Below are 27,745 nucleotides of genomic sequence, written 5' to 3' on the forward strand. Positions count from 1 at the left end.
TCTCCATAATCCTTTCAGATTAACGTTCCAGAGGACCACACCCAAGGGAGAATGCAAAGCATCCCGAACCCAGGCAGAACAACATCCCCTAAGCAAAAAGCTTGGAAAGAGAGACAACACCTATCACCCCTGATATGGAGACGATGAACTCCCGAAGGAAGACAGAGCCTTATGGACTTTACTTCCAAATTAAGCGAAAAGAACCTCTAAAAGGAACAAGTACTAAAGGACACTTCTAAAGAGACCATGAAAGGCAAAACCTTAAGAACGGCGGTATGAAGGACTTAAATCCTCCAAGCCTCCAACCCACAATGGGAAGGAACACTCTAGTTCCCGGAAAAATCGGAAATAACTGAGCATGTCCTCCCAGCCCACTAGCTTGAATGGTGAATGAGGACTGACCCCATGCCCCCTAAGCAACCACGGACCCTCAAGTTCTTTTTAGGATGCTAGTTGAAGCTTGTAAAATAAAACAAGTAAAGAACACAAATCATATTGTGCTCACTAGGTGCCCTCACCGAACCAACCGGACATAAAAAGGCGCCACATGTGTGAACTAGGCCTCAAAGACAGAAGGATTTGTACTCAGTCAGGACCAGCCTGAAACCAAGGGCCCCAGCACTGTCAAGGCCACATAGTCTCTCCCCGGAGATGGAGGGATAAAGCATAATTTAGGTAAGAACTTACCTGATAAATTAATTTCTTTCATATTGGCAAGAGTCCATGAGCTAGTGATGTATGGGATATACAATCCTACCAGGAGGGGCAAAGTTTCCCAAACCTCCCTGGAAACTGGAAATATAATTGTGCTTTTATACAAAAAATCATAACCACCATAAACAAGGGTGGGTCTCATGGACACTTGCCAATATGAAAAAAAATTAATTTATCAGGTAAGTTCTTACATAAATTATGTTTTCTTTCATGTAATTGGCAAGAGTCCATGAGCTAGTGACATATGGGATAGAAATACCCAAGATGTGGAAGTCCACAGAAGAGTCACTAGAGAGGGCGTGATAAAATAAAAACAGCTATTTCTGCTGAAAAATTTAAATCCATACAAAAAATATGTCTTCTTTATAAATTTCAAGAAAAAAAACAAATCATAAGCAGAAGAATTAAACTAAGACAGCTGCCTGGAGAACTTTTCTACCAAAGACTGCATCAGAAGAAGCAAATACATCAAAATGGTAAAATTTAGTAAATGTATGCAAAGAAGACCAAGTTGTTGCTTTGCAAAACTGCTCAACTGAAGCTTCATTCTTAAAAGCCCAAGAAGTGGCGACTGATCTAGTAGAATGAGCTGTAATTCTCTAAGGTGGAGACTGTCCCGCATCCAAATAAGCTTTGTGAATCAAAAGCTTTAAAGGGATACTGAACCCAATTTTTTTCTTTAGTGAATCAGATAGAGCATGCAATTTTAAGCAACTTTCTAATTTACTTCTATTATCAATTTTTCTTCGTTCTCTTGCTATCTTTATTTGAAAAAGAAAGCATCTAAGCTAAGGTGCCAGTAAATTTTTGGTTCAGAACCATGGACAGCACTTGTTTATTGGTGCTGTCCAATCAGCAAGAACAACCCAGGAAGGTTGTTCACCAAAAATGGGCCGGCATCTAAACTTAAATTCTTGCTTTTCAAATAAACATACCAAGAGAATGAAGAAAAATTGATAATAGTAGTAAATTAGAAAGTTGCTTAAAATTGCATGCTCTATCTGAATCACGAAAGAAAAAATGTGGGTTCAGTGTCCCTTTAACCAAGATGCCAAAGAAATGGCAGAGGCTTTCTGACCTTTCCTAGGACAAGAAAAAACAACAAATAGACTAGAAGTCTTTCTGAAATCCTTAGCAGCTTTGACATAGTATTTCAAAGCTCTTACAACATCCAAAAAATGTTAAGATCTTTCAAGAGTATTCTTAGGATTAGGACACAAAGAAGGAACAACAATTTGTCTACTAATGTTGCTAGAATTCACAACCTTAGGAAGAAATTTAAACTAAGTCCGTAAAACATCTTTATCCTGATGGAAAATCAGAAAAAGAGACTCACAAGAGAGCAGACAATTCAGAAACTCTTCTAGCTGAAGAGATAGCCAAAAGGAACAACACTTTCCAAGAAAGTAGTTTAATATCCAAAGAATGCATGGGCTCAAAAGGAGGTGCCTGCAAAGCCTTTAAAACCAAATTAAGACTCCAAGGAGGAGAAATTGATTTAATAACAGGCTTGATACGAACCAAAGCCTGAACAAAACAGTGAATGTCAGGAAGATTAGCAATCTTTCTATGAAATAAATCAGAAAGAGCAGAGATTTGTCCCTTCAAAGTACTTGCAGACAAACCTTTATCCAAACCATCCTGAAGAAACGGTAAAATTCTAGGAATTCTAAAAGAATGCCAAGAGAATTTATGAGAACACAATGAAAACAGAATTTATGTTTACCTGATAAATTACTTTCTCCAACGGTGTGTCCGGTCCACGGCGTCATCCTTACTTGTGGGATATTCTCTTCCCCAACAACAGGAAATGGCAAAGAGCCCAGCAAAGCTGGTCACATGATCCCTCCTAGGCTCCGCCTACCCCAGTCATTCGACCGACGTTAAGGAGGAATATTTGCATAGGAGAAACCATATGATACCGTGGTGACTGTAGTTAAAGAAAATAAATTATCAGACCTGATTAAAAAAACCAGGGCGGGCCGTGGACCGGACACACCGTTGGAGAAAGTAATTTATCAGGTAAACATAAATTCTGTTTTCTCCAACATAGGTGTGTCCGGTCCACGGCGTCATCCTTACTTGTGGGAACCAATACCAAAGCTTTAGGACACGGATGAAGGGAGGGAGCAAATCAGGTCACCTAAATGGAAGGCACCACGGCTTGCAAAACCTTTCTCCCAAAAATAGCCTCAGAAGAAGCAAAAGTATCAAACTTGTAAAATTTGGTAAAAGTGTGCAGTGAAGACCAAGTCGCTGCCCTACATATCTGATCAACAGAAGCCTCGTTCTTGAAGGCCCATGTGGAAGCCACAGCCCTAGTGGAATGAGCTGTGATTCTTTCGGGAGGCTGCCGTCCGGCAGTCTCGTAAGCCAATCTGATGATGCTTTTAATCCAAAAAGAGAGAGAGGTAGAAGTTGCTTTTTGACCTCTCCTTTTACCGGAATAAACAACAAACAAGGAAGATGTTTGTCTAAAATCCTTTGTAGCATCTAAATAGAATTTTAGAGCGCGAACAACATCCAAATTGTGCAACAAACGTTCCTTCTTCTAAACTGGTTTCGGACACAGAGAAGGTACGATAATCTCCTGGTTAATGTTTTTGTTAGAAACAACTTTTGGAAGAAAACCAGGTTTAGTACGTAAAACCACCTTATCTGCATGGAACACCAGATAAGGAGGAGAACACTGCAGAGCAGATAATTCTGAAACTCTTCTAGCAGAAGAAATTGCAACCAGAAACAAAACTTTCCAAGATAATAACTTAATATCAACGGAATGTAAGGGTTCAAACGGAACCCCCTGAAGAACTGAAAGAACTAAGTTGAGACTCCAAGGAGGAGTCAAAGGTTTGTAAACAGGCTTGATTCTAACCAGAGCCTGAACAAAGGCTTGAACATCTGGCACAGCTGCCAGCTTTTTGTGAAGTAACACAGACAAGGCAGAAATCTGTCCCTTCAGGGAACTTGCAGATAATCCTTTTTCCAATCCTTCTTGAAGGAAGGATAGAATCTTAGGAATCTTAACCTTGTCCCAAGGGAATCCTTTAGATTCACACCAACAGATATATTTTTTCCAAATTTTGTGGTAAATCTTTCTAGTTACAGGCTTTCTGGCCTGAACAAGAGTATCGATAACAGAATCTGAGAACCCTCGCTTCGATAAGATCAAGCGTTCAATCTCCAAGCAGTCAGCTGGAGTGAGACCAGATTCGGATGTTCGAACGGACCCTGAACAAGAAGGTCTCGTCTCAAAGGTAGCTTCCATGGTGGAGCCGATGACATATTCACCAGATCTGCATACCAAGTCCTGCGTGGCCACGCAGGAGCTATCAAGATCACCGACGCCCTCTCCTGATTGATCCTGGCTACCAGCCTGGGGATGAGAGGAAACGGCGGGAACACATAAGCTAGTTTGAAGGTCCAAGGTGCTACTAGTGCATCCACTAGAGCCGCCTTGGGATCCCTGGATCTGGGCCCGTAGCAAGGAACTTTGAAGTTCTGACGAGAGGCCATCAGATCCATGTCTGGAATGCCCCACAGTTGAGTGACTTGGGCAAAGATTTCCGGATGGAGTTCCCACTCCCCCGGATGCAATGTCTGACGACTCAGAAAATCCGCTTCCCAATTTTCCACTCCTGGGATGTGGATAGCAGACAGGTGGCAGGAGTGAGACTCCGCCCATAGAATGATTTTGGTCACTTCTTCCATCGCTAGGGAACTCCTTGTTCCCCCCTGATGGTTGATGTATGCAACAGTTGTCATGTTGTCTGATTGAAACCGTATGAACTTGGCCCTCGCTAGCTGAGGCCAAGCCTTGAGAGCATTGAATATCGCTCTCAGTTCCAGAATATTTATCGGTAGAAGAGATTCTTCCCGAGACCAAAGACCCTGAGCTTTCAGGGATCCCCAGACCGCGCCCCAGCCCATCAGACTGGCGTCGGTCGTGACAATGACCCACTCTGGTCTGCGGAAGGTCATCCCTTGTGACAGGTTGTCCAGGGACAGCCACCAACGGAGTGAGTCTCTGGTCCTCTGATTTACTTGTATCCTCGGAGACAAGTCTGTATAGTCCCCATTCCACTGACTGAGCATGCACAGTTGTAATGGTCTTAGATGAATGCGCGCAAAAGGAACTATGTCCATTGCCGCTACCATCAAACCTATCACTTCCATGCACTGCGCTATGGAAGGAAGAGGAACGGAATGAAGTATCCGACAAGAGTCTAGAAGTTTTGTTTTTCTGGCCTCTGTCAGAAAAATCCTCATTTCTAAGGAGTCTATTATTGTTCCCAAGAAGGGAACCCTTGTTGACGGAGATAGAGAACTCTTTTCCACGTTCACTTTCCATCCGTGAGATCTGAGAAAGGCCAGGACAATGTCCGTGTGAGCCTTTGCTTGAGGAAGGGACGACGCTTGAATCAGAATGTCGTCCAAGTAAGGTACTACAGCAATGCCCCTTGGTCTTAGCACAGTTAGAAGGGACCCTAGTACCTTTGTGAAAATCCTTGGAGCAGTGGCTAATCCGAAAGGAAGCGCCACGAACTGGTAATGCTTGTCCAGGAATGCGAACCTTAGGAACCGATGGTGTTCCTTGTGGATAGGAATATGTAGATACGCATCCTTTAAATCCACCGTGGTCATGAATTGACCTTCCTGGATGGAAGGAAGAATAGTTCGAATGGTTTCCATCTTGAACGATGGAACCTTGAGAAACTTGTTTAAGATCTTGAGATCTAAGATTGGTCTGAACGTTCCCTCTTTTTTGGGAACTATGAACAGATTGGAGTAGAACCCCATCCCTTGTTCTCCTAATGGAACAGGATGAATCACTCCCATTTTTAACAGGTCTTCTACACAATGTAAGAATGCCTGTCTTTTTATGTGGTCTGAAGACAACTGAGACCTGTGGAACCTCCCCCTTGGGGGAAACCCCTTGAATTCCAGAAGATAACCTTGGGAGACTATTTCTAGCGACCAAGGATCCAGAACATCTCTTGCCCAAGCCTGAGCGAAGAGAGAGAGTCTGCCCCCCACCAGATCCGGTCCCGGATCGGGGGCCAACATTTCATGCTGTCTTGGTACCAGTGGCAGGTTTCTTGGCCTGCTTTCCCTTGTTCCAGCCTTGCATTGGTCTCCAAGCTGGCTTGGCTTGAGAAGTATTACCCTCTTGCTTAGAGGACGTAGCACTTTGGGCTGGTCCGTTTCTACGAAAGGGACGAAAATTAGGTTTATTTTTTGCCTTGAAAGGCCGATCCTGAGGAAGGGCGTGGCCCTTACCCCCAGTGATATCAGAGATAATCTCTTTCAAGTCAGGGCCAAACAGCGTTTTCCCCTTGAAAGGAATGTTAAGTAGCTTGTTCTTGGAAGACGCATCAGCTGACCAAGATTTCAACCAAAGCGCTCTGCGCGCCACAATAGCAAACCCAGAATTCTTAGCCGCTAACCTAGCCAATTGCAAAGTGGCGTCTAGGGTGAAAGAATTAGCCAATTTGAGAGCATTGATTCTGTCCATAATCTCCTCATAAGGAGGAGAATCACTATCGACCGCCTTTATCAGCTCATCGAACCAGAAACACGCGGCTGTAGCGACAGGGACAATGCATGAAATTGGTTGTAGAAGGTAACCCTGCTGAACAAACATCTTTTTAAGTAAACCTTCTAATTTTTTATCCATAGGATCTTTGAAAGCACAACTATCTTCTATGGGTATAGTGGTGCGTTTGTTTAAAGTGGAAACCGCTCCCTCGACCTTGGGGACTGTCTGCCATAAGTCCTTTCTGGGGTCGACCATAGGAAACAATTTTTTAAATATGGGGGGAGGGACGAAAGGAATACCGGGCCTTTCCCATTCTTTATTTACAATGTCCGCCACCCGCTTGGGTATAGGAAAAGCTTCTGGGAGCCCCGGGACCTCTAGGAACTTGTCCATTTTACATAGTTTCTCTGGGATGACCAACTTGTCACAATCATCCAGAGTGGATAATACCTCCTTAAGCAGAATGCGGAGATGTTCCAACTTAAATTTAAACGTAATCACATCAGGTTCAGCTTGTTGAGAAATGTTCCCTGAATCAGTAATTTCTCCCTCAGACAAAACCTCCCTGGCCCCATCAGACTGGTTTAGGGGCCCTTCAGAACCATTATTATCAGCGTCGTCATGCTCTTCAGTATCTAAAACAGAGCAGTCGCGCTTACGCTGATAAGTGTTCATTTTGGCTAAAATGTTTTTGACAGAATTATCCATTACAGCCGTTAATTGTTGCATAGTAAGGAGTATTGGCGCGCTAGATGTACTAGGGGCCTCCTGAGTGGGCAAGACTCGTGTAGACGAAGGAGGGAATGATGCAGTACCATGCTTACTCCCCTCACTTGAGGAATCATCTTGGGCATCATTGTCATTGTCACATAAATCACATTTATTTAAATGAGAAGGAATTCTGGCTTCCCCACATTCAGAACACAGTCTATCTGGTAGTTCAGACATGTTAAACAGGCATAAACTTGATAACAAAGTACAAAAAACGTTTTAAAATAAAACCGTTACTGTCACTTTAAATTTTAAACTGAACACACTTTATTACTGCAATTGCGAAAAAATATGAAGGAATTGTTCAAAATTCACCAAAATTTCACCACAGTGTCTTAAAGCCTTAAAAGTATTGCACACCAAATTTGGAAGCTTTAACCCTTAAAATAACGGAACCGGAGCCGTTTTTAACTTTAACCCCTTTACAGTCCCTGGTATCTGCTTTGCTGAGACCCAACCAAGCCCAAAGGGGAATACGATACCAAATGACGCCTTCAGAAAGTCTTTTCTAAGTATCAGAGCTCCTCTCACATGCGACTGCATGTCATGCCTCACAAAAACAAGTGCGCAACACCGGCGCGAAAATGAGGCTCTGCCTATGATTTGGGAAAGCCCCTAAAGAATAAGGTGTCTAAAACAGTGCCTGCCGATATAATCTTATCAAAATACCCAGATTAAATGATTCCTCAAGGCTAAATATGTGTTAATAATGAATCGATTTAGCCCAGAAAAAGTCTACAGTCTTAATAAGCCCTTGTGAAGCCCTTATTTACTATCTTAATAAACATGGCTTACCGGATCCCATAGGGAAAAACATAATTTATGTAAGAACTTACCTGATAAATTCATTTCTTTCATATTAACAAGAGTCCATGAGCTAGTGACGTATGGGATATACATTCCTACCAGGAGGGGCAAAGTTTCCCAAACCTTAAAATGCCTATAAATACACCCCTCACCACACCCACAAATCAGTTTAACGAATAGCCAAGAAGTGGGGTGATAAGAAAAAGTGCGAAGCATATAAAATAAGGAATTGGAATAATTGTGCTTTATACAAAAAAATCATAACCACCACAAAAAAGGGTGGGCCTCATGGACTCTTGTTAATATGAAAGAAATGAATTTATCAGGTAAGTTCTTACATAAATTATGTTTTCTTTCATGTAATTAACAAGAGTCCATGAGCTAGTGACGTATGGGATAATGACTACCCAAGATGTGGATCTTTCCACACAAGAGTCACTAGAGAGGGAGGGATAAAATAAAGACAGCCAATTCCTGCTGAAAATAATCCACACCCAAAATAAAGTTTAACAAAAAACATAAGCAGAAGATTCAAACTGAAACCGCTGCCTGAAGAACTTTTCTACCAAAAACTGCTTCAGAAGAAGAAAATACATCAAAATGGTAGAATTTAGTAAAAGTATGCAAAGAAGACCAAGTTGCTGCTTTGCAGATCTGGTCAACCGAAGCTTCATTCCTAAACGCCCAGGAAGTAGATACTGACCTAGTAGAATGAGCTGTAATTCTTTGAGGCGGAGTTTTACCCGACTCAACATAGGCAAGATGAATTAAAGATTTCAACCAAGATGCCAAAGAAATGGCAGAAGCTTTCTGGCCTTTCCTAGAACCGGAAAAGATAACAAATAGACTAGAAGTCTTACGGAAAGATTTCGTAGCTTCAACATAATATTTCAAAGCTCTAACAACATCCAAAGAATGTAATGATTTCTCCTTAGAATTCTTAGGATTAGGACATAATGAAGGAACCACAATTTCTCTACTAATGTTGTTGGAATTCACAACTTTAGGTAAAAATTCAAAAGAAGTTCGCAACACCGCCTTATCCTGATGAAAAATCAGAAAAGGAGACTCACACGAAAGAGCAGATAATTCAGAAACTCTTCTAGCAGAAGAGATGGCCAAAAGGAACAAAACTTTCCAAGAAAGTAATTTAATGTCCAATGAATGCATAGGTTCAAACGGAGGAGCTTGAAGAGCTCCCAGAACCAAATTCAAACTCCAAGGAAGAGAAATTGACTTAATGACAGGTTTTATACGAACCAAAGCTTGTACAAAACAATGAATATCAGGAAGAATAGCAATCTTTCTGTGAAAAAGAACAGAAAGAGCAGAGATTTGTCCTTTCAAAGAACTTGCGGACAAACCCTTATCCAAACCATCCTGAAGAAATTGTAAAATTCTCGGTATTCTAAAAGAATGCCAAGAAAAATGATGAGAAAGACACCATGAAATATAAGTCTTCCAGACTCTATAATATATCTCTCGAGATACAGATTTACGAGCCTGTAACATAGTATTAATCACGGAGTCAGAGAAACCTCTATGACCAAGAATCAAGCGTTCAATCTCCATACCTTTAAATTTAAGGATTTCAGATCCGGATGGAAAAAAGGACCTTGTGACAGAAGGTCTGGTCTTAACGGAAGAGTCCATGGCTGGCAAGATGCCATCCGGACAAGATCCGCATACCAAAACCTGTGAGGCCATGCCGGAGCTATTAGCAGAACAAACGAGCATTCCCTCAGAATCTTGGAGATTACTCTTGGAAGAAGAACTAGAGGCGGAAAGATATAGGCAGGATGATACTTCCAAGGAAGTGATAATGCATCCACTGCCTCCGCCTGAGGATCCCGGGATCTGGACAGATACCTGGGAAGTTTCTTGTTTAGATGAGAGGCCATCAGATCTATCTCTGGGAGCCCCCACAATTGAACAATCTGAAGAAATACCTCTGGGTGAAGAGACCATTCGCCCGGATGCAACGTTTGGCGACTGAGATAATCCGCTTCCCAATTGTCTACACCTGGGATATGAACCGCAGAGATTAGACAGGAGCTGGATTCCGCCCAAACCAAAATTCGAGATACTTCTTTCATAGCCAGAGGACTGTGAGTCCCTCCTTGATGATTGATGTATGCCACAGTTGTGACATTGTCTGTCTGAAAACAAATGAACGATTCTCTCTTCAGAAGAGGCCAAAACTGAAGAGCTCTGAAAATTGCACGGAGTTCCAAAATATTGATCGGTAATCTCACCTCCTGAGATTCCCAAACTCCTTGTGCCGTCAGAGATCCCCACACAGCTCCCCAACCTGTGAGACTTGCATCTGTTGAAATTACAGTCCAGGTCGGAAGAACAAAAGAAGCCCCCTGAATTAAACGATGGTGATTTGTCCACCACGTTAGAGAGTGTCGAACAATCGGTTTTAAAGATATTAATTGAGATATCTTCGTGTAATCCCTGCACCATTGGTTCAGCATACAGAGCTGAAGAGGTCGCATGTGAAAACGAGCAAAGGGGATCACGTCCGATGCAGCAGTCATAAGACCTAGAATTTCCATGCATAAGGCTACCGAAGGGAATGATTGTGACTGAAGGTTTCGACAAGCTGTAATCAATTTTAGACGTCTCTTGTCTGTTAAAGACAGAGTCATGGACACTGAATCTATCTGGAAACCCAGAAAGGTTACCCTTGTTTGAGGAATCAAAGAACTTTTTGGTAAATTGATCCTCCAACCATGATCTTGAAGAAACAACACAAGTCGATTCGTATGAGACTCTGCTAAATGTAAAGACGGAGCAAGTACCAAGATATCGTCCAAATAAGGAAATACCACAATACCCTGTTCTCTGATTACAGACAGAAGGGCACCGAGAATCTTTGTGAAAATTCTTGGAGCTGTAGCAAGGCCAAACGGTAGAGCCACAAATTGGTAATGCTTGTCTAGAAAAGAGAATCTCAGGAACTGATAATGATCTGGATGAATCGGAATATGCAGATATGCATCCTGTAAATCTATTGTGGACATATAATTCCCTTGCTGAACAAAAGGCAATATAGTCCTTACAGTTACCATCTTGAACGTTGGTATCCTTACATAACGATTCAATAATTTTAGATCCAGAACCGGTCTGAAGGAATTCTCCTTCTTTGGTACAATGAAGAGATTTGAATAAAACCCCATCCCCTGTTCCGGAACTGGAACTGACATAATTACTCCAGCCAACTCTAGATCTGAAACACAATTCAGAAATGCTTGAGCTTTCACTGGATTTACTGGGACATGGGAAAGAAAAAATCTCTTTGCAGGAGGTCTCATCTTGAAACCAATTCTGTACCCTTCTGAAACAATGTTCTGAATCCAAAGATTGTGAACAGATTTGATCCAAATTTCTTTGAAAAAACGTAACCTGCCCCCTACCAGCTGAACTGGAATGAGGGCCGTACCTTCATGTGAACTTAGAAGCAGGCTTTGCCTTTCTAGCAGGCTTGGATTTATTCCAGACTGGAGATGGTTTCCAAACTGAAACTGCTCCTGAGGACGAAGGATCAGGCTTTTGTTCTTTGTTGAAACGAAAGGAACGAAAACGATTGTTAGCCCTGTTTTTACCTTTAGACTTTTTATCCTGTGGTAAAAAAGTTCCTTTCCCACCAGTAACAGTTGAAATAATAGAATCCAACTGAGAACCAAATAATTTGTTTCCCTGGAAAGAAATGGAAAGTAGAGTTGATTTAGAAGCCATATCAGCATTCCAAGTCTTAAGCCATAAAGCTCTTCTGGCTAAGATAGCCAGAGACATAAATCTAACATCAACTCTAATAATATCAAAAATGGCATCACAGATGAAATTATTAGCATGCTGGAGAAGAATAATAATATCATGAGAATCACGATTTGTTACTTGTTGCGCTAGAGTTTCCAACCAAAAAGTTGAAGCTGCAGCAACATCAGCCAATGATATAGCAGGTCTAAGAAGATTACCTGAACATAGATAAGCTTTTCTTAGAAAAGATTCAATTTTTCTATCTAAAGGATCCTTAAACGAGGTACCATCTGACGTAGGAATGGTAGTACGTTTAGCAAGGGTAGAAATAGCCCCATCAACTTTAGGGATTTTGTCCCAAAATTCTAACCTGTCAGGCGGAACAGGATATAATTGCTTAAAACGTTTAGAAGGAGTAAATGAATTACCCAATTTATCCCATTCCTTAGCAATTACTGCAGAAATAGCATTAGGAACAGGAAAGACTTCTGAAATAACCGCAGGAGCTTTAAAAACCTTATCCAAACGTATAGAATTAGTATCAAGAGGACTAGAATCCTCTATTTCTAAAGCAATTAGTACTTCTTTAAGTAAAGAGCGAATAAATTCCATCTTAAATAAATATGAAGATTTATCAGCATCAATCTCTGAGACAGAATCCTCTGAACTAGAAGAGTCCAAAGAATCAGAATGATGGTGTTCATTTAAAAATTCATCTGTAGAGAGAGAAGATTTAAAAGACTTTTTACGTTTACTAGAAGGAGAAATAACAGACAAAGCCTTCTTTATGGATTCAGAAACAAAATCTCTTATGTTATCAGGAACATTCTGCACCTTAGATGTTGAGGGAACTGCAACAGGCAATGGTACATCACTAAAGGAAATATTATCTGCTTTAACAAGTTTGTCATGACAATTATTACAAACAACAGCTGGAGAAATAGCTACCAAAAGTTTACAGCAGATACACTTAGCTTTGGTAGATCCAGCAGGCAGTGGTTTTCCTGTAGTATCTTCTGGCTCAGATGCAACGTGAGACATCTTGCAATATGTAAGAGAAAAAACAACATATAAAGCAAAATAAATCAAATTCCTTATAAGACAGTTTCAGGAATGGGAAAAAAATGCCAAACATCAAGCTTCTAGCAACCAGAAGCAAATGAAAATGAGACTGAAATAATGTGGAGACAAAAGCGACGCCCATATTTTTTGGCGCCAAATAAGACGCCCACATTATTTGGCGCCTAAATGCTTTTGGCGCCAAAAATGACGCCACATCCGGAACGCCGACATTTTTGGCGCAAAATAACGTCAAAAAATGACGCAACTTCCGGCGACACGTATGACGCCGGAAACGGAAATGAATTTTTGCGCCAAAAAAATCCGCGCCAAAAATGACGCAATAAAATGAAGCATTTTCAGCCCCCGCGAGCCTAATAGCCCACAGGGAAAAAAGTCAAATTTTTGAGGTAAGACAAAATATGATAATTTAAAGCATAATCCCAAATATGAAACTGACTGTCTGGAAATAAGGAAAGTTGAACATTCTGAGACAAGGCAAATAAATGTTTGAATACATATATTTAGAACTTTATAAATAAAGTGCCCAACCATAGCTTAGAGTGTCACAGAAAATAAGACTTACTTACCCCAGGACACTCATCTACATGTTTGTAGAAAGCCAAACCAGTACTGAAACGAGAATCAGTAGAGGAAATGGTAAATATAAGAGTATATCGTCGATCTGAAAAGGGAGGTAAGAGATGAATCTCTACGACCGATAACAGAGAACCTTATGAAATAGACCCCGTAGAAGGAGATCACTGCATTCAATAGGCAATACTCTCCTCACATCCCTCTGACATTCACTGCACGCTGAGAGGAAAACCGGGCTCCAACTTGCTGCGGAGCGCATATCAACGTAGAATCTAGCACAAACTTACTTCACCACCTCCCTTGGAGGCAAAGTTTGTAAAACTGATTTGTGGGTGTGGTGAGGGGTGTATTTATAGGCATTTTAAGGTTTGGGAAACTTTGCCCCTCCTGGTAGGAATGTATATCCCATACGTCACTAGCTCATGGACTCTTGTTAATTACATGAAAGAAATGACAGCTTCCAGCATTACATCGTCTTGTTAGAATTTGTCATACCTCAAGCAGCAAGAGACTGCTCACTGTTCCCCCAACTGAAGTTAATTGCTCTCAACAGTCCTGTGTGGAACAGCCATGGATTTTAGTGACGGTTGCTAAAATCATTTTCCTCATACAAACAGAAATCTTCATCTCTTTTCTGTTTCTGAGTAAATAGTACATACCAGCACTATTTTAAAATAACAAACTCTTGATTGAATAATAAAACTACAGTTAAACACTAAAAAACTCTAAGCCATCTCCGTGGAGATGTTGCCTGTACAACGGCAAAGAGAATGACTGGGGTAGGCGGAGCCTAGGAGGGATCATGTGACCAGCTTTGCTGGGCTCTTTGCCATTTCCTGTTGTTGGGGAAGAGAATATCCCACAAGTAAGGATGACGCCGTGGACCGGACACACCTATGTTGGAGAAATATAGGTTTTCCAAACCCGATAATAAATATTCCTTGAAAAAGACTTACGAGCCTGTAGCAAAGTATTAATCACTGAGTCAGAGAAATCTCTATGACTAAGCACTAAGCGTTCAATTTCCATACCTTCAAATTTATCAATTTGAGATCCTGATGGAAAAACGGCCCTTGAAACAGGTCTGGTCTTAAAGGAAGTGGCCATAGTTGGTAACTTGACATCTGGATAAGATCCGCAAACCAAAATCTGTAAGGCCATGCTTGTGCTATCAGAAACACATGCAATTGATCCATTATGATCTTGGAGATCACCCTTGGAAGAAGAACTAGAGGTGGAAAAATGTAGCAGGATGGTAAAACCAAGGAACTGCTAACGCATCCACCATCTCAGCCTGAGGATCCCTGGACCTGGAAAGGTATCTGGGAAGCTTCTTGTTTAGACGAGAGGCCATCAGATCTATTTCTGGAAGATCCCACATCTGTACAATCTGACAAAATACATCTGGATGGAAAGACCACTCCCCTGGATGTAAAGTCTGATGACTGAGATAATCCGCTTCCCAATTGTCTACACCTTCGATATGTATCGCAGAAATTAGACAGGAGTTGGATTCTGCCCAAGAAAGTATCCAAGATACTTCTTTCATCGCTAAAGGACTGCGAGTCCCGCCCTGACGGACATATGCCACAGTTGTGATATTGTCTGTCTGAAAATGAATGAATGATTCTCTCTTTAATAGAGGCCAAGCCTGAAGAGCCCTATAAATAGCAAGAAGTTCTAAAATATTGAGTGGTAACCTCGTCTCTTGAGGATTCCAGACAGCTCCCCAACCTGTGAGACTTGCATCTGTTGAAATCACAGTCCAGGAAGGATGGACAAGAGAGGCCCCTTGAATAATACGATGATCGTCTAACCACCAAGTTAAAGAGAGTTGAGTGTTGGGATTTAAGAATATCAATTGTGATATCCGAGTATAATCCCTGCACCATTGATTCAGCATGCAAAGCTGCAGAGGTCTCATATGAAAACAAACAAAGAGGATCGCGTCCGATGCTCCAATCATGAGACCTAAAACTTCCATGCACATAGCAACTGAAGGGAATGATCGAGACTGAAGGTTTAGACAAGTGGAAACCAACTTCAAATGTCTCTTGTCTGTTAAAGACAGAATCGTGGACACTGAATCTATCTGGAAACCTAAAAAGGTGACCCTTGTCTGAGGTATCAAGAAACTATTTAGAAAATTGATCCTCCAACCATGTCTTTGAAGAAACCACACTAGTTTTTTTTGTGTGAGATTCTGCTAAATGAAAAGACTGAGCCAGTACCAAGATATCGTCCAAATAAGGAAACACTGCAATACCCTGCTCTCTGATTACAGATAGAAGGGCACCAAGAACCTTCAAAAAGATTATTGGAGCTGTCGCTAGGCCAAATGGAAGAGCGACAAATTGGTAATGCTCGTCTAGAAAAGAGAATCTCAGAAACAGATATTGGTCTGGATGAATCGGAATGTGAAGATATGCATCCTGTAAGTCTATTGTGGACATGTAATGACCTTGCTGAACAAAAGGCAGAATAGTCCTTATAGTCACCATCTTGAAAGTTGGGACCCTTACAAAGTGATTCAAAAACTTCAAATCCAGAACTGGTCTGAATGAATTTTCCTTCTTCGGGACAATGAAAATAAAAACCCAGACCCTGTTCCAGAAGTGGAACTGGAACAATTACATGAAAGCTCCAGATCTGAAACACACTTCAGAAAGACTTGAGCTTTCACAGGATTTGTTGGAACGTGTGAGAGAAAAAATCTTCTCACAGGAGGTCTTAATCTGAAACCTATTCGATACCCCTGAGAAACAATATTCTGAATCCAATGATTCTGAACGGAACCTGCCCAAACGTCTTGAAATAATTTCAATCTGCCCTCCCACCAGTAGAACTGGATTGAGGGCCACACCTTCATGCAGTCTTGGGGGCTGGCTTGGGTTTATTATAAGGCTTGGATTTATCCCAACTCGAGGATGGCTTCCAATTGGAGCCAGAGTCCTTAGGGAAAGGAGTGGTTTTCTGTTCTCTATTCTGACGAAAGGAATGAAACCGTTTAGAAGCTTTAGATTTACCCTTAGATTTTTTATCTTGAGGCAAAAAAACACCCTTCCCCACAGTAATAGTGGAAATATTAGAATCCAAATGAGAACCAAATAAATTGTTACCCTGGAATGTTAGAGATAGTAACCTAGATTTAGATACCATGTCAGCATTCCATGATTTGAGCCATAAAGCTTTTCTAGCTAAAATAGCCAAAGACAGAGATTTACCATCAATCTTGATATCAAAAATAGCATCACAGATAAAATTATTAGCATGTTGAAGCAAACTAACAATGCTATATAAAATCAGGATTTTTTTCCAGTTGTGCAGCCCCAACATCAGCCATAGAAATGGCAGGTCTGAGAATATAGCCAGAATGCAAATAAGCTTTCCTTAGATAAGATTATATTTTCCTATCTAAAGGATCTTTAAAAGAAGTACTATCTTCCAGAGGAATAGTAGTAAGCTTGGCAAGAGTAGAAATAGCCCCAGCAACCTTAGGGCCTTTTTCCCAAAACTCTATTTTAGCCACTGGCAAAGGATACAACCTTTTTAACCTTGAAGAAGGAACAAAAGAAGTACCAGGCTTAGACCATTCCTTAGCAATCATATCAGAAATAGCATCAGGAACAGGGAAAACCTCAGGAGTAATCACAGGAGGTTTACAGACAGAATTTAAACGCTTACTGGATTTGTTATCAAGAGGACCGGACTCCTCAATATCCAAAGTAATCAACACTTCTTTCAACAAAGAACAAATATACTCAATCTTAAAAAGATAAGTTGATTTATCAAAGTGAGAAGTAGGATCTTCTGAGTCAGAGAGATCCTCATCAGAGGTGGATATATCAGTATGTTGTCGGTCATTACAAAATTCATCAGTATTATGAGAAGTTTTAAAAGACTTTTTACGTTTATTAGAAAGCAGAATAGCAAACATAGCCTTCTGTATTGCATCAGCAATATAATTTTTCATATCAACAGGGATATCATGTACATTAGATGTTGAGGGAACAACAGTTTCTGTATTAGTACTAATAGAAACATTTTCAGCATGCAAAAGTTTATCATGACAACTGTTACATACTACAGCTGGAGATATAGTCTCCGCTAGCTTACAACAGATACACTTAGCTTTGGTAGAACTGTGTTCAGGCAGCATGGTTTCTACAGGAGCTTCTGAGACAGGATCAGATTGAGACATCTTGTAAAATGTAAAAGAAAAAAATAACATTAAAACAAAAATATCTTATTTCCTCATATAGCAGTTTCAGGAATGGGGGGGAAATGCAAATGCTAAAATAGGCAAAAAAAGCTAATAGCATAGCCCTCTGAGCATAAAGAAGGCAAGAAGCATATAGGAAGTGAGGTAAAATAAAACCAAAAAACAAATATCCGGAAATGACGCAACTCACGTCATAACAGACATAACTTCACGCCAAACAACCTGGCGCCAACTAAGACGCAGGAAATGATGAACTTGCGTCATCAGATGCACATTCGTGCCAAAAAATTCTCGCGCCAAGAATGACGCAATAAATAACAGCATTTTGCGCCCTCGCAAGCCTAATTTGCCCACAAGATTAAAAGAAAAACAAGTCAAATTGAAAAAGACTATACAGAGGTAAGAAAAAACTTCCTAAAACATGATACCCATACTGAAACTGCTAGACTGCAAAGGGAAATATACATAGACCTGACTCATGGCAAATATAAGTATATACATATATTTAGAACTTTATATAAATACATAAAGCACCAACCATAGCTGAGAGTGTCTTTAATAACGATACATACTTACCGAAGGACACCCATCCACATATAACAGTTAGCTAAACCAGTACTGAAAACTATCAGCAGAGGTAATGGTATGAGTATATCATCGATCTGAAAAGGAAGGTAGGAGATGAATCCCTACGACCGATAACAGAGAACCCTTGAAAAGATTTCCCGTGAGAGAAACCATAAAAATCAATAGGCGATGCTCTCTTCACATCCCTTTGACAAACACTGTACTCTGAGAGGAATTGGGCTTCAGAATGCTTAGAATCGCTTTTCATAGAAGAAATCATAAAAACTAAGCACAAAGATACTAGCGTCATAACAGGCATGACTTTGTGCCAAAAAAAACTTGTCAAGAAAGTCGCAATAAATAATGCGACTCTTGTCACAGAAGACGCGACTTCACGCAAAAATATCATCGCGAGCCTAAACCCACGAAAAATTAAAACTAACTGGAACCCCAGGTAAGCCTAAAAACTCCCATAAACATAATTTCCATGCTTAAACTGTTAGACTGCAAAAGGGAAATACACAGACCTGACTCATGGCAAATATATACAATATACATTTAACACAATATAAGATAAAGTGCCAAACATAGCAGAGTGTCTTAAAAATTATATATACTTACCAGAAGACACCCATCCACATATAGCAGACAGTCAAACCAGTACTGAAACATAGCAGAGGTAATGGTAGAGGAGTATAATGTAGATCTGTAAAGGGAGGCAGCAGATAAATCCCTGCAACCAATTTACAGAGAGCCTTAGAATAGATTTCCCATAGGTGAAAACATGACATTATGCAATATTCCCTTCACATCCCTCAAACACTGTACTTTGAGAGGAACTGGGCTTCAATATGCTTAGAAGTGCCTATCACAAAAGAAAATCAAGCACAACTTGCTTCACCACCTCCATGAGAGGCAAGGTTTGTAAAACTAAGGTATGTGTGAGGTGTATTTATAGGCATTTTGAGGTTTGGGAAACTTTGCCCCCTCCTGGTAGGAATGTATGTCACTAGCTCATAGACTCTTGCCACTTACATGAAAGAAAACCTGCCTTCTATGAAATTATTCAAGTCCCCTATCAAAAGGGTCTTTAAAAAGTGCTATTCTCCAGAGGGATAGTAGTACGTTTAGCCAAAGTGGAAATGGCACCATCCACCCTCAGGGAAAGCTTAATATTAGAAGCTGGAAGAGGAAACTTCTTTTTAAACCTTTCAGAAGGATTACATGAACTACCAGGTTTAGACCATTCTTCAGAATTAATCCCAGCCACAGCATCAGCCACTGGAAAAAACTTTAGAATAATCCTTAGTAGGTTTACAAGTATCTAATTGACTGGTAGACCCCTCCCAGAAACATCCTTAATCTCTAACTTAAAGGGCCATAATACCCAAATGTTTAAACACTTGAAAGTGATGCAGTATAGCTGTAAAAAGCTGACTAGAAAATATCACCTGAACATCTCTATGTAAAAAAGAAAGATATATTACCTCAAACGTTTCTCAGTAGCCACATCCCATTGTAAAGGACTTCTAAGCAGCAAATTAGTATGTCTGTCCCGGGACAGCTGAAGGGTTGAGCCTCGTGCACTCATGTTATTTCCCTATTTACTGTAAGGAAGTTTACAATGAAATCTCATGAGAGTTAAGTCAAATCTCATGAGATCACAGTAAAAGAGTTCATGACCTCAGCACTGCTGATGCTGATTGGCTGCTGCTCATTTCTTCATTTTTTTTTTTTTTTTTACCTGCAGCTGGGCTGCAGCTGAGAATAACTTTTTACACAGAACTTACTCTGCTGAGCTGAGGAAATTGTGAGGTAAAATATCTTCCTTTTTTATATAGTGATGCTCAGGTGATATTTTCCTGTCAGCTTTTTACAGTTATACTGCATCAGTTTCAAGTGATTTAGCATATGAGTATTATGTCCCTTTAAGCAAAACCTCCTTTAGTAAAAAATGAATGTGATGAAAACAAATAGAGGAAGAAGCAGGCTTATTATTAGAGGCCACTGATCATCAGAAAGGAGCAGGAGGTTCAACCCAAAAGAGAGCCCCTTATATATGGGGTGCAAACAAATCTGATCCCAGGCTATATATAAGTATATATAAGAATGCCAAATATAGGTCTTAAACAAGTGTTTAAAATTGTTAAAATAAACAATAAAATTCACTAACATAAAACACTCTCCTACTATGCTTGATAGCAGGAAAACCAATCCTGTACTGAAAACATAGCAGAGGATTCATGGAAGGCTTGTTACTAATTAACCATGAGGTGAAAAATAAAACACTACCTATTCTCCATATACATCCCTCTGACAAGAAATGGGCTTCAACTAGTCTGAGAAGCTCTCTCACTGAAGAATCACATGTACATCTTCATTCCTAACCTTACTCCAGCGGAGGCAAAGACAAGACTGATTTACCAGTGAGGTGGGAGTGGTTTTGTGGAGCTCTTGGGGTTTCGGAGAGAGTTTGCCTCCTGGTGGTAGCAAGGACTGGTTCCCAGAAGTAATGGATCGTGGACTCTCACCAGCTGTATGAAAGAAATAGAGCTATTTTGTATGCATGATACAAATGTTATTTAGCCATTGTAAGGGGATCTAAAAATATTCTCTTAATTCTTATAGTAACTACGGGTACAACAACATTTATTTTAAATTGTTTCATCCGTTATATGTATTGTATGCTAATTTGCAGTATAAGTAGACAGTTAATGGAATAAAATTAAAATACAATAAGGTAACATTTAATTATACAAACTCATAAATGAAAAATCATTCCTTATTTTCAGAACTACGGCTCTCCTGCTGTCAGTTAGCCATCTTGTGTTGGTTACTAAAAATGCTTGTCACCTGTCTGTCGGAATGGACTGGATTGATCGATCACTGTCAGCTGCGGAAGAACACATGGCAGTTCTTAGAGAAGCAGCACTGGCAACTGAACCAGAACGTGCCATCCCAGGAGCTGACAATTTTCTGCAGGAACAGTCTACAATTTAAATATGAAAATGCCTAGCAGAATGTTGCATGATTTTGTCAAAGTTTGAATATTTATATAATAATCCAATACTTGTTTAGTACTGTATGATCTTTATATATCCATTTATGAAAATATATTTACTTGAGACAGTATATGTACTGTAACAATACAGATTTCACTTTTTCATATAATCAGAGACTTGCACAGTTTTTTTTTTTTTTTGTTTTTTTTTTTTAAATTATTGTTTCCCAATGTCAATGTATTTCTAGAGCAAAATGTTGCATAGCATTAGCTTTCAAAAGTGCACAAATCTTGTTTAGTAATGGAACATTCTTTCTGGCACTGTTTGGCAATATTGCTTTTCCAAGCTCTAATCTACAAGGAAAGATATAAAACAAAAAGTTAAGAATTATCTTGTGCCAAGAGATATTTTGTTTATGCAATAAATCTTCAGAAGTTGTTAAGCTTATGTCTGTGCTCATACCAGTTATATAATTTACATACTATACACTGAGCATACTAAAAATATATCTGAATAAGGCAACTATCGCCTAGATTTAGAGTTTTGTCGGTAAGGACCCGCATAGCTAACGCAGGCTTTTTTCTGGCCGCACCTTTTAAATACCTCTGGTATTGAGAGTTCACAGAATGGCTGTGTTAGGCTCCAAAAAGGGAGCGTACAGGCATATTTACCGCCACTGCAACTCTCGATACCAGAGTTGCTTACGGACGCGGCCAGCTTCAAAAACGTGCCCGTGCACGATTCCCCCATAGAAAACAATGGGGCTGTTTGAGCTGAAAAAAAACCTAACACCTGCAAAAAAAAAGCCGCGTTCAGCTCCTAACGCAGCCCCATTGTTTCCTATGGGGAAACACTTCCTAACACTCTAACATGTACCCCGAGTCTAAACACCCCTAACCTTACACTTATTAACCCCTATTCTGCTGTCCCCACTATCGCTGACACCTGCATATTATTATTAACCCCTAATCTGCCGCTCCGTAAACCGCCGCTATTTACATTATCCCTATGTACCCCTAATCTGCTGCCCCTAACACCGCCGACCCCTATATTATATTTATTAACCCCTAATCTGCCCCCCACAACGTCGCCTCCACCTGCCTACACTTATTAACCCCTAATCTGCCGAGCGGACCGCACCGCTATTATAATAAAGTTATTAACCCCTAATCCGCCTCACTAACCCTATAATAAATAGTATTAACCCCTAATCTGCCCTCCCTAACATCGCCGACACCTAACTTCAAACATTAACCCCTAATCTGCTGACTGGAGCTCACCGCTATTCTAATAAATGTATTAACCCCTAAAGCTAAGTCTAACCCTAACCCTAACACCCCCCTAAGTTAAATATAAATCTAACGAAATAAATTAACTCTTATTAAATAAATTATTCCTATTTAAAGCTAAATACTTACCTGTAAAATAAATCCTAATATAGCTACAATATAAATTATAATTATATTATAGCTATTTTAGGATTTATATTTATTTTACAGGTAACTTTGTATTTATTTTAACCAGGTACAATAGCTATTAAATAGTTAAGAACTATTTAATAGCTAAAATAGCTAAAATAATTACAAAATTACCTGTAAAATAAATCCTAACCTAAGTTACAATTAAACCTAACACTACACTATCAATAAATTATTTAAATAAAATACCTACAATTACACCTAACACTACACTATCAATACATTAATTAAATACAATATCTACAAATAACTACAATGAAATTAACTAAAGTACAAAAAATAAAAAAGAACTAAGTTACAAAAAATAAAAAAATATTTACAAACATCAGAAAAATATTACAACAATTTGAAACTAATTACACCTACTCTAAGCCCCCTAATAAAATAACAAAGACCCCCAAAATAAAAAAATGCCCTACCCTATTCTAAATTACTAAAGTTCAAAGCTCTTTTACCTTACCAGCCCTGAACAGGGCCCTTTGCGGGGCATGCCCCAAAGAATTCAGCTCTTTTGCCTGTAAAAAAAACACATACAATACCCCCCCCCAACATTACAACCCACCACCCACATACCCCTAATCTAACCCAAACCCCCCTTAAATAAACCTAACACTAAGCCCCTGAAGATCTTCCTACCTTATCTTCACCATACCAGGTTCACCGATCGGTCCTCGGAAGTGTTGATCCAAGCCCAAGCGGGGGGCTGAAGAGTGACATCCATCCTCGGGCTGAAGTCTGGATCCAAGCGGCGGCTGAAGAAATCCATCATCGGGCTGAAGTCGGAAGTCCATCATCGGGATGAAGTCTTCTATCAAGCCGCATCTTCAATCTTCTTTCTTCTGGAGCGGAGCGGAGCCATCTTCTTCCAAGCCGCTGTGGAACATCCTCTTCTAACGACGCCTACTCGCCGAATGACGGTTCCTTTAAATGACGTCATCCAAGATGGCGTCCCTCGAATTCCGATTGGCTGATAGGATTCTATCAGCCAATCGGAATTAAGGTAGAAAAATCTGATTGGCTGAATCAGCCAATCAGATTCAAGTTCAATCCGATTGGCTGATTGGTTCAGCCAATCGGATTGAACTTGAATCTGATTGACTGATTCAATCAGCCAATCAGATTTTTCTACCTTAATTCCGATTGGCTGATAGAATCCTATCAGCCAATTGGAATTCGACGGACGCCATCTTGGATGACGTCATTTAAAGGAACCTCATTCGTCGGGAAGTCGTTGTGCCGGATGGATGTTCCGCGTCAGAGGAGCGAAGAAAGAAGATTGAAGATGCCGCTTGGATGAAAACTTCGCCCCGATGGAGGACCTCTTCTCTGCCGCTTGATTGAAGACATCGCCGGATGGAAGACTTCTTCTTTGCCGCTTGGAAGACTTCTTCTCTGCTGCTTGATTGAAGACATCGCCCGGATCGGATGAAGAGTTCTGCCTGGCTGGGTGAAGACAAGGTAGGGAGATGTTCAGGGGGGTAGTGTTAGGTTTATTTAAGGGGGGTTTGGGTTAGAATAGGGGTATGTGGGTGGTGGGTTGTAATGTTGGGGGTGGTATTGTGTTTTTTTTCACAGGCAAAAGAGCTGATTTCTTTGGGGCATGCCCCGCAAAAGGCCCTTTTAAGGGCTGGTAAGGTAATAGAGCTGTTAACTTTTTTAATTTAGAATAGGGTAGGGAATTTTTTTTATTTTGGGGGGCTTTATTATTTTATTAGGGGGCTTAGAATAGGTGTAATTAGCTTAAAAATCTTGTAATCTTTTTTTATTTTTTGTAATTTAGTTTAGTTTATTTTATTGTATTTTAGTTTAGATATTTGTAGTTTATTTAATTTATTGATAGTGTAGGTGTATTTGTAACTTAGGTTAGGATTTATTTTACAGGTAAATTGGTAATTATTTTAACTAGGTAGCTATTAAATAGTTATTAACTATTTAATAGCTATTGTACCTAGTTAAAATAAATACCAAGTTACCTGTAAAATAAATATAAACCCTAAAATAGCTACAATGTAATTATTAATTATATTGTAGCTATCTTAGGGTTTATTTTATAGGTAAGTATTTAGATTTAAATAGGAATATTTTAATTAATAATATTATTAAGATTTATTTTAATAAGAATTTAGTTAGGGATGTTAGAGTTAGATAGGGTTATTATACTTAAAGAGACAGTCTACACCAGAATTTGTATTGTTTAAAAAGATAGATAATCACTTTATTACCCATTTCCCAGTTTTGCATAACCAACACAGTTATAATAATATACTTTTAACCTCTGTGATTATCTTGTATCTAAGCCTCTGCAAACTGCACCTTTTTCAGTTCTTTTGACAGACTTGCAGTCTAGCCAATCAGTGCCTGCTCCCAGATTACTTCACGTGCACAAGCACAGTGTTATCTATATGAAATATGTGAACTAACACCCTCTAGTGGTGAAAAACTGTTAAAATGCAATCTGAAATAGGTGGGCTTCAAGGTCTAAGAAATTAGCATATGAACCTCCTAGGTTAAGCTTTCAACTAAGAATACCAAAAGAACAAAGCAAAATTGGTGATAAAAGTAAATTGGAAAATTGTTTAAAATTACATGCTCTATCTGAATCATGAAAGTTTATTTTGGCCTAGACTGTCCCTTTAATATATATATAATATAATAACGATAGTAACCCTAATATAATTAGGGTTAATATAAATAATATAATAACTATATTAACCCTAATATAATTAGGGTTAATATAGCTGGCGGCGGTGTAGGGGGATTAGATTAGGGGTTAATGTATTTAATATAGCTGGGGGCGGTATAGGGGGATTAGATTAGGGGTTAATGTATTTAATATAGCTGGCGGCGGTATAGGGGGATTAGATTAGGGGTTAATGTATTTAATATAGCTGGCGGCGGTATAGGGGGATTAGATTAGGGGTTAATGTAATTAATATAGCTGGCGGCGGGGTAAGGGGATTAAATTAGGGGTTAATGTAATTAATATAGCTGGCAGCGGTATAGGCGGATTTAATTAGGGGTTAATGTAATTAATATAGCTGGTGGCGGTATAGGGGGATTAAATTAGGGGTTAATAATTTTAATATAGCTGGCGGCGGGGTAGGAGCTCACATTAGGGGGTAGGTAATGTAGATGGCGGCGGTGTAAGGGGCTCACATTAGGGGGTAGGTAATGTAGGTGGCGGCGGGGTAGGAGCTCACATTAGGGGGTAATATAGATAATGTAGGTGGCGGCGGGGTCCGGGAGCGGCGGTTTAGGGGTTAATAACTTTATTAGGTGGTCGCAGGGTCCGGGAGCGGCGGTTTAGGGGTTAATACATTTTTTAGTGTTAGGATAGTGAGGGGGGATAGCGGATAGAGGGTTAGACGTGTCGGGCTATGTTTGGGAGGCGTGTTAGACAGTATGGGTGATTTTATAACTTAGATTTTGTAGGCGCCGGCAGTTTCTAAAGTGCCGTAAGTCACTGGCGAGTCCAGAAATTTGTACTTACGCAGATTTCTGGACATCGCTGGTTTATCCGACTTACGGCACTTTAGCCTCTGATGGCGCCGTATATGGGATAGCTCGAGTTGCGACCTGAAACTACGGGCGGCGGGGGTTCCCTCGCTTGCGCCGCAAACTACGATCTTTATCGGATCGCGCCCCATATTTTAATTTTTTATTTTTATTACCCTTTAACTAAAAGATTTCAGTTTGTTTTTCAATTGAGTTGTAGTTTATAGGTCACATTAAAGGTGGAAAAAGTTCTGAAATGATTTATCTTTGTCTCATTTTTTTACATCACCTGACATTTTAACAGGGGTGTGTAGACGTTTTATATCCACTGTATGTGTGTGTATATATATATATATATATATATATATATATATACACAGATACCAATCAGCAGCTAGAACCTAGGTTCTTTGGTGCTCCTGAGCTTTCCTAGGTAAACCTTTCAGCAAAGGCTAACAAGAGAAGGATGCAATTTAAATAGAAAATACAATTTTAAACAACTTTCCTATTTACTTCTATCTGAATCATGAAAGAAATGTTTTCAATTTCATGTCCCTTTAATGATCTATTTGACACTGTACATAAATTTAATCTCACAACTATTATAATATATATTAAATAATCTGACACTAAAATAGAACTAAGTAACAAAGATAAGTTTCCAATTGTCAAACTTACTAATAATTGACAGCTCAATCAACCAATTGTGGCAGGCACAAAACCGTTCCGATATTAATCAAATTCCTATGTTCTTTTCACATATTCTTATCAACTAGGAACTAAGTAAAATTGCTTTATAATAACATTAAATATCTTCCAAAGTCTAATCTTTTTAAAATTCATAACTTTAATACTTTTAAACATACTCTAATTCAAATTTGTTAAGGCCAGATGAGATGTCGATCATAACCAATGATATGGGCTGCTGAGATGATTGACAAGTTTGACCCAATCTATAATCGCCATTTCACATTTGATGTAATACGAACTTAATAACCATTGATATATTAATGCTACAATATAGTTACCACTATATGTGATATTGAAAGCAACCTTGTATCAATCCCTTTATATCATTATACACTTATTGTTGACTACAATAAACACTATATTTTCAATAATATGCCAATCCGACTAGTACTGTAGAGTTTTAAATTTTTGTTGGGCAGCAGAGTATGCTTTTCATGCTGTCTTTTTAGTAGCAATAATAAGAACATAATTTATGCTTACTAGATAAATTCCTTTCCTTCCGGATAGGGAGAGTACACAGCCTTATTTCTTAGTGTTGGGAAATACAACACCTGGCCACCAGGAGGAGGCAAAGACACCCCAGCCAAAGGCTTAAATATCGTTCCAACTTCCTCATTACCCCAGTCATTCTGCCGAGGGAACAAGGAAAAGTAGGAGAAACATTAGGGTATAAATGGTGCTAGAAAAATAAAATAAATAGGGGACCACCCATAGACAAGAAAAAACAAGTGGGGGCCATGTACTCTCCCAATCCGGAAGGAAAATAATTTATGTGCTTCCTAGGATAGGGAGAGTCCACGGTTTCATTGCTTACTTTTGGGAAAACTATACCCAAGCTCCAGAGGACACTGAATGAGTAACAGGAGGGAACAAAAAGGAAGAGACCCTATTCTGTGAGCACCACAGCCTGCAAAACTTTTCTCCCGAAAGCTGCTTCAGCCAAAGCAAAAACATCAAACGTGTTTAAGTTTGAAAAACG

The 27,745-nt window shown here is 39.7% G+C and overlaps 1 protein-coding gene across 3 annotated transcripts in view; it reads left to right on the forward strand.

Moving 5' to 3' along the window:
- The window catches only part of TMEM98 (transmembrane protein 98), a 411,952-nt gene extending 390,462 nt beyond the window's left edge, over positions 1-21,490 (forward strand). For all 3 annotated transcript variants that reach the window (XM_053700182.1, XM_053700186.1, XM_053700183.1), the window contains one exon: positions 20,834-21,490. In XM_053700182.1, the coding sequence (XP_053556157.1) occupies positions 20,834-21,041 (208 nt within the window). In that variant the 3' untranslated portion in view covers positions 21,042-21,490. The remainder of the gene's footprint in view (positions 1-20,833) is intronic.
- The last annotated feature ends 6,255 nt before the right edge of the window (positions 21,491-27,745 follow it).

The sequence above is a fragment of the Bombina bombina genome, chromosome 1 (assembly GCF_027579735.1).
Source record: "Bombina bombina isolate aBomBom1 chromosome 1, aBomBom1.pri, whole genome shotgun sequence".
In the NCBI taxonomy this organism is placed as follows: domain Eukaryota; kingdom Metazoa; phylum Chordata; class Amphibia; order Anura; family Bombinatoridae; genus Bombina; species Bombina bombina.